This window comes from Salvelinus namaycush, chromosome 6 (assembly GCF_016432855.1).
Source record: "Salvelinus namaycush isolate Seneca chromosome 6, SaNama_1.0, whole genome shotgun sequence".
NCBI lineage: Eukaryota > Metazoa > Chordata > Actinopteri > Salmoniformes > Salmonidae > Salvelinus > Salvelinus namaycush.
Window position 1 is genome coordinate 11,062,706 of NC_052312.1, and position 8,192 is coordinate 11,070,897.

General features: G+C 41.9%; 1 protein-coding gene across 1 annotated transcript in view; it reads left to right on the plus strand.

Moving 5' to 3' along the window:
* LOC120049487 (protein AF-9-like) overlaps window positions 1–5,487 on the plus strand; it is a 49,467-nt gene extending 43,980 nt beyond the window's left edge. The window contains exon 8 of the mRNA XM_038995751.1: window positions 5,401–5,487. Coding sequence (XP_038851679.1) covers window positions 5,401–5,487 — 87 coding nt within the window. The remainder of the gene's footprint in view (window positions 1–5,400) is intronic.
* The last annotated feature ends 2,705 nt before the right edge of the window (window positions 5,488–8,192 follow it).

The following is an 8,192-nucleotide window of genomic DNA, read 5'->3' on the forward strand; positions in this document are numbered from 1 at the left end:
TATAAAGATCGAAGCTGACAATAAATGTTACCAATTGTACCTGGAACAAGTCACAGGTAAAGCACAGCACTGAGGTGTTTGGGCTCACACCAACAAACCTAGCGATTATGGTCGGTCGGATCACAGACAGATAATGGTACTCTTGTTCTTTTTCAACTGGGGATCGATATTTCCAGAGAACAGCGATCAATGTAGTTCACTTGAAATAGAGAGGTTGGCTGGGTCCATCCTGACCTGGCTCGGGGCTGCTCTCCATCTAAACTTAGGCCCTGTTCTGCCTACATTAACCTTTTCTCAATAGGGGTGCTGTTTGCACTTTGTAATAATTTCGTTCCCAAATTAAACTGCCTCGTACTCAATTCTTGCTCGTACAATATGCATATTATTATTACTATTGGATAGAAAACACTCTCTAGTTTCTAAAACCGTTTTGAATTATATCTGTGAGTAAAACAGAACTCGAGTTGGAGCATTTTTCCTATGAGGATGTGAGAATGCTGAATTCTGCAAGCTGTTCCCAGGTCAGTTTATTAATTTGCCTGTCTTCTATTGGTTGAGATGCACTGCATAGTGAGTCGGACAGTCTTTGCCACATGGCTAATGTTTACTGCTAATTCGAACGTTGAAGAGGACAATCTACAACCAAGCAACGATTATTTTGGACTAAGGACACCTTGCCCAAGATTCTGATGGGAGTTCATCAAAAAGTAAGAACTATATATGATGTTAATTCGTTGTTCTGTTGAAAAATGTAGAACTCATATTCTGCCATTAATCTAGGTGCGGTCTCGCTTTAACGCACGCTGTATGTTGTAGTAACGTTAATTTTAAAAATCTAACATAGCGATTGCATTAAGAACTAATGTATCTTTCATTTGCTGTCCAACCTGTATTTTTTAGTCAAGTTATGATTAGTTATCGATTAGAATAGGTGCCTCTCCCAAGATTTCTCCCGACATTTTGTTTGCATTTTGGCTACTATTCATATTGTATAACCACGATTTGTGCCGCTAAATATGTACATTTTCGAACAAACTCTATATGTATTGTGTAATATGATGTTATAGGACTGTCATCTGAAGAAGTTTGAGAAGGTTAGTGAAAAAATTAATATATTTTGCTGGTTTATACGTTATCGCTATTTTTGGCTTGAATCAATGCTGTTGTGTGGTTGGCTATTGTAGTAAGCTAATATAATGCTATATTATGTTTTCGCTGTAAAACACTTAAAAAATCTGAAATATTGGCTGGATTCACAAGATCTTTGTCTTTCATTTGCTGTACGCTGTGTATTTTTCAGAAATGTTTTATGATGAGTATTTGGGTAATTCACGTTGCTCTCTGTAGTTATTCTAGTCGCTTTGGTGAGAGTTGTGATGGTGGCTGCAATGGTAAACTATGATTTATACCTGAAATATGCACATTTTTCTAACAAAACATATGCTATACAATAAATATGTTATCAGACTGTCATCTGATGAAGTTGTTTCTTGGTTAGTGGCTATTATATATTTATTTGGTCGAATTTGTGATAGCTACCTATGCAGGAAAAAAATGGTGGAGTAAAAAAGTTGTGTCTTTTGCTAACGTGGTTAGCTAATAGATTTACATATTGTGTCTTCCCTGTAAAACATTTTAAAAATCAGAAATGATGGCTGGATTCACAAGATGTGTATCTTTCATCTGGTGTCTTGGACTTGTGATTTAATGATATTTAGATGCTAGTATTTACTTGTGACGCTATGGTAGGCTATGCTAGTCAGCTTTTTTACTGATGGGGGTGCTCCCGGATCCGGGATTGGGAGGAAGTAGAAGTTATCCCTGCCTCCCCATTGGGCACAGACGTCCGTTCAACGTGTAGTTTTGATTTACATTTGGTTGAGTTGTCAACTAACGTGAATTCAAACAAAAATGTCACGCCGTCATTGGATTTAGGCTAAAAGTAGGTTGAAAATGCCCTGACGTCGATGACTTCTTGCTAATCCAATCAGTTTTCCACATTGATTCAGCGTCATCACATTAACTTTTTTGGTTGAAATGACGTGGAAACAACGTTGATTCTAACAGTTTTTGCACAGTGGGTCTAGTCTACACACCCAAACTCCTCAGTCTGCCTCATAAGCCTCTGACATCTGGCCAAGAAAAGCTTATACACAACAACTAGTAAACAAACAAGTTCACATCCTGGGCGGGGGCCATTTTGGATTCGCTCCGGCATAAAAAAAAAAATCACCACCTGTCGCCAGCTCTATTTTTCCCATTGAAGTGAGACAGATTGCAATAAGCATAAATGTGAGCTTTTATTTCCATTCATGCTGTGCTGGCAAGAGCAGCAAAGCTGTGCGAAGGCAATAAACGTCAAAAGGGTAACGGTTTTACGGAGATGCTGTGTTTACTGTAGATAAATATGTGCATAGTTATTGTCTTTATCTGCATATCGGCGGTTTAACGCTTGCTGGGGAAATTAATGCGCCAATAAACTCCACAATGTTTACAGAATTACACTGAAGGGGGTCTTAGGTAGGCAACGGGGTGAGATAAAGCCACATCTAAAAGGAGACAGGTTTCTGAAACCACTTTAATTGTACTCGTGTGTTGGGATTACGTGTGATTGTTTGTGAACTGGAGAGTCAACCCAGATCTTGGCAACATGGAACAATATTGGTTCATTACAAAGGTAAACAGACCCAGAACATTCGTACGGTTCTGAAATCACACACCTCGTGAGTTATTAGTTGAATATCACTTACGATAGTTGAATACAACAAAATAATTCAGTCAGTATTCTACACTACAGCTATAAAGCCATGTCCATTCCATTTCCCTTCTCCAGGGTTCCAAACAGCTACCTAAACAGGCGTTCATCTCCAATCAGTAAAGCATGAATAGGCGTGACACACTCCTCCCTACCCTTCAACACCACCAACAACAACAACCTCTTCATCTTGACTAAGTGAAAGAGATGCCAAGGCAGAGATAGATTCCCTGTTACCTGGGACTCTGCCACTCCAATCATTCAATTTATCCACCCGTCTGCCTGCAGAGAATTAAAAACAGCTTGGCCAAACGGGGGCCCACGGGGGGGGGACGGGGCCCAGGGTGTGTATGTGTCTGCCTGTCACTCGAAGGGAACGGCTACATCTGCCGGCGCTGCTTCAGCCTCCTCTGAGGTGGGCTATGGAGAGAGACAGAACAGCAGGAGGACAAATAGAATAAAGTGGAGGACAGAGAGGTGTGACAGACTATGGGTGGTTGTTACTTACTATCACATGGGGATGGCCAGTGTTGTCTCACTCAGAAATGGCCCTTCACAGGTTTTCCTGCTGTAATGTTATCCATTTACTGTATCTTGTTTGGAATTGTTTGTGACCAAGAGTCGGTTGCAATCATGTGGCATGTGATCATCCAATTGCAGTGCCTTGCATTGGCAGGGATTTCATTTCAGAAGACTTGTGTGAGTTCTGGGCATCGGTCCCATTTGTGGCACAATTGTCAAAACAAGGGGAATAGAGTCCAATTTGGGTCAGCCAATTAAAATGAATAAACTCTCTCCTCTGTGCGAAGAGTGTATTCTGATGAACTTCAATGTTGTATGTTGAACAGCAGACAGACGCAACACTATTTCTCCTTTCCAAGGTTATACAGACGGAGCATTGCTCAAACCAGGCTATTGCTGAAGGTGTTCCAAGGGCCAATTTTAAATGTGCACCATTTGTTTAAAAACTCTTAATCCGTTCCTCAAATATCATTACATTTCAATGTGACCCGAGTGAATTCCGCCGTCTAATTTCAGATGCCATTTCAAGTCTCTGCTGCTAATCTTTAAATGTCCTCTCCATAACACTGCGTTCAGGACGACCTCATTTGTGAATCCACGTTCCCTTTAACATGCCTCTGCCCTCCAGAAATGGGGTCTGGGCTCGTAAAAATTAAAAAAGTAGCCACGTTACAGGGGGACTCTGAAATATTGACAACAGCTATTCAAGCTAGTCTACTCCAGACAACCTTGTGTTAGCAGAAGGCGTCTGACTTATTATATTATGTTGTATGCACGGGGACACGATAAGGTTATTAAACCTGTATCCATTGACCTTCAGTAAATCAAGAGATCAGAGCGTTTCATAGGCTATGTAGGTAAGATCATGTTCATAAGTGTGTATTGTAAATTATACTGATAATATAACCCTGCCTGACTATGAACATATCAACATGCTGGGTAGGGGGACTATATCTGATAGGCATCCAACTATGTCATTACCTAATCAGTGTTGCTTTTATCATATCACAAAATCAAGCCATCCGTCGCCTGTATAAATACTGCCATTATCTGAGTAAATAATTATTTGCCTGCGTTTCCGAAATGCTGATTACAGCCACCCCTCATTGTGTGTAATGGGGTTAGGAGGGAGGAGAGACCTTATCAAATATGGATGACAGTTTCTGCCGATGCTCGATCATAGTCCTTAATTATTAGCCACAGTCAATGTTGAACTTAGCCAGAGAGAGAAGGAAAGGGAGAGAGGAAGAGAGAGGGAAAGGGAGAGAGGAAGAGAGAGGGGAGAAAGGGGGAGAGGAAGAGGGAGAAAGGGGGAGGAAGATTGAGAGAGGGAGGGAGAGAGAGGAAGAGGGAGGGTAGAGAGGAAGAGGGGGGGGAGAGAGAAAGAGGGACGGGAGAGTGGGAAAGGTACAGTGGGAGGGAGAGAGAGGATGAAGGAGGGAAAAGAGGAAGAGGGAGAGGAGTGAGCAAAAGGGAGCCATAATAGCCCGAGAAATGGAATGGAAGAGGACATGATGACTGGATTTTAACTACCTGAAAATAAAATAAACATTGACTCTGGCTCTCTTCGTTGAACTCACTGCTCTGTGTGACTCAGTCTTTGCATCAAGAGGGTGAGAGAGGACAATCAGTAATGGGTGACCTACTGCTAGCTTTAGGTAGGCTATACAGGGCATTATGTACATTATAATCACTGAGAAGAATGAATATGCTAATGCCGTCTACGTACTGTATACAGATTGGAACCCCGGTCAGACAAAGGTAGCTAGCTGTATGTGCACTGTTAGCCAAAAAAAAGTGTTTTCTCTTGGTTACTCCTTTAGCAATTGAAAGAACAGGATCACTATCTACCTCCTATAAATATCTGTCCTCTACAGGTACTGTAACACTCCATTACAACTCGTCCATTTTACCATGCGTACTCTATGGTATTTCGTCCCTTTGACCAAGATCATAGAACTCTCATCTTCATAGTAACAGAGGAAGCTATCAGCTGAGGAGACGGAGGACAAGTCACACTGTTTACATTTCTTGGTGCTCCCTTCCAACACTCCTGCTTTCCCCTCCTTTCCCTTTAATTAGAAACATGTGTATTCCCCTCCCACAGATTTCCTCTTACACAGGACGATGAACCAGAGCTGCAGCAAACAGGCAAAATTCAATTACTCAACTCTAAAAGATATCGACTGGCTGAGGAAGACCTCGTCTGAACAGGGTGTTCAGAAGTCCTTGTGTTAATTTTGTACTGTACTGTATAGTATGTTAGAGAGACTCCAAATTCTCTGGATTCTTTCTTCAGCTCTGTCTTCAAAGGAAGCCTCAAGGACAGACAGACGCTACACGAGTCAGAGGTTGGGAAGTCTAGGAGAGAAACACTGAATATTAGGTCTGATCTATACTGTAGTAGTACTTTTCATCTCAATGTCGATTCAACGCTGACAGAGTAGAGATAGTGGGGGTCCTGGACATTCAGCAGAAATGCCTGACTGGCCCCTTAGCTATGCCTTTTAAGGAAACAGACAGACAGACGGACGGACGGACGGACGGACGGTGTCTCTGTCTCCTATAACATAGGTGATCATCTCAGACAATACTTCAGAAGGCAATCACGTGTACCAAATGTATCAGCAAAATAAAAAGAAGGACATCTGTTTCTGAATATGTTGCCGAACAATTATATAAAGAGTTGGACATCAGGGCACTTTATAATGGCCGTCTGAAAAAGCTAATCTGGTGGTGGACACACACACACACACACACACACACACACACACACACACACCACACACGCTCAAGTGCCTGATTACTATGCAGCAATAACTAATGCTTATTGAGTGAATGTGGTGGTATTTATTTTAAAAGCCATTATGTAAGGTAATGAATAGTAAGGCGCTCCGGGGGCTGGTGGCTCAGAGCTGGATTACTGTTAGTTAGATGAACTAAATGGGGGAAATGGTTTCGTACTATGGATGGCTACCTAATTGGGACTGGGTCCTGTTGGATCGAACACCACTCAAATCAAAACTTTTCCCTTAATTGTTTTTTTCATCTTTCCAAACACTTCTGTTCTCTGCACACTGCCTACATGCCACATCATCTTACAGACATATTACCCATAATGCTGTGTCTCTTTGGTATGGTTTTTGTTAGTGTTTAGCATGCAGTCCTCCTGCTGTGTTCTACTTTCATAATCAGGGACTGAAATCTCCCAGTAACAATGGAGACATAATGTCAGAGGGAAGAGAACTGTACCATGAACTCAGAGTTAGATTCTACTTCTCTGTGTACCTCAAAGGTTAGAAGTCAGGTAGGCTGTCATAGAGAACATTCACTCAGTGTGAAGCTTTAGCATGGCTGCCACGTCCGGCCACTGACAACTAATTTAGCCTAACATTTTACAGGAAAAGGTCAGTAAACCTTTTCCCCATGATCACATATACTAGATAGGGCTCAGATTCAGGACAATGGTTTGGAGAACCACTGAATAAGGCACATGTAAAGGATTTTTATTTACTGCTAGGGCTATAGGAGTAGAGAGAGCAGTTATTTACTGCTAGGGCTGTAGGAGTAGAGAGAGCAGTTATTTACTGCTAGGGCTATAGGAGTAGAGAGAGCAGTTATTTGCTGCTAGGGCTATAGGAGTAGGAGAGAGCAGTTATTTACTGCTAGGGCTATAGGAGTAGAGAGAGCAGTTATTTTACTGCTAGGGCTTATAGGAGGTAGAGAGAGCAGTTATTTACTGCTAGGGCTATATGAGTATAGAGAGCAGTTATTTGCTGCTAGGGCTAATAGGAGTAGAGAGAGCAGTTATTTACTGCTAGGGCTATATGAGTATAGAGGGCAGTTATTTACTGCTAGGGCTATAGGAGTAGAGAGAGCAGTTATTTACTGCTAGGGCTGTAGGAGTAGAGAGAAGCACGTATTACTGCTAGGGCTGTAGGAGTAGAGAGAAGCACGTATTACTGCTAGGGCTGTAGGAGTAGAGAGAGCAAGTTATTTACTGCTAGGGCTATAGGAGTAGAGAGAGCAGTTGTTTACTGCTAGGGCTATAGGAGTAGAGAGAGCAGTTATTTACTGCTAGGGCTATATGAGTATAGAGAGCAGTTATTTTCTGCTAGGGCTATAGGAGTAGAGAGCAGTTATTTACTGCTAGGGCTATAGGAGTAGAGAGAGCACTTATTTACTGCTAGGGCTATAGGAGTAGAGAGAGAGCACTTATTTACTGCTAGGGCTATAGGAGTAGAGAGAGCACTTATTTACTGCTAGGGCTATAGGAGTATAGAGAGCAGTTATTTACTGCTAGGGCTATATGAGTATAGAGAGCAGTTATTTACTGCTAGGGCTATAGGAGTAGAGAGAGCAGTTATTTACTGCTAGGGCTATAGGAGTAGAGAGAGCAGTTATTTACTGCTAGGGCTATAGGAGTAGAGAGAGCAGTTATTTACTGCTAGGGCTATAGGAGTAGAGAGAGCAGTTATTTACTGCTAGGGCTATAGGAGTAGAGAGAGCACTTATTTACTGCTAGGGCTGTAGGAGTAGAGAGAGCAGTTATTTACTGCTAGGGCTATAGGAGTAGAGAGAGCAGTTATTTACTGCTAGGGCTATAGGAGTAGAGAGAGCAGTTATTTACTGCTAGTGCTATAGGAGTAGAGTAGAGAGAGCAGTTATTTGCTGCTAGGGCTATAGGAGTAGAGAGAGCAGTTATTTACTGCTAGGGCTATAGGAGTAGAGAGAGCAGTTATTTACTGCTAGAGCTATAGGAGTAGAGAGAGCAGTTATTTGCTGCTAGGGCTATAGGAGTATAGAGAGCAGTTATTTACTGCTAGGGCTATATGAGTAGAGAGAGCAGTTATTTACTGCTAGGGCTATATGAGTAGAGAGAGCAGTTATTTACTGCTAGGGCTATAGGAGTAGA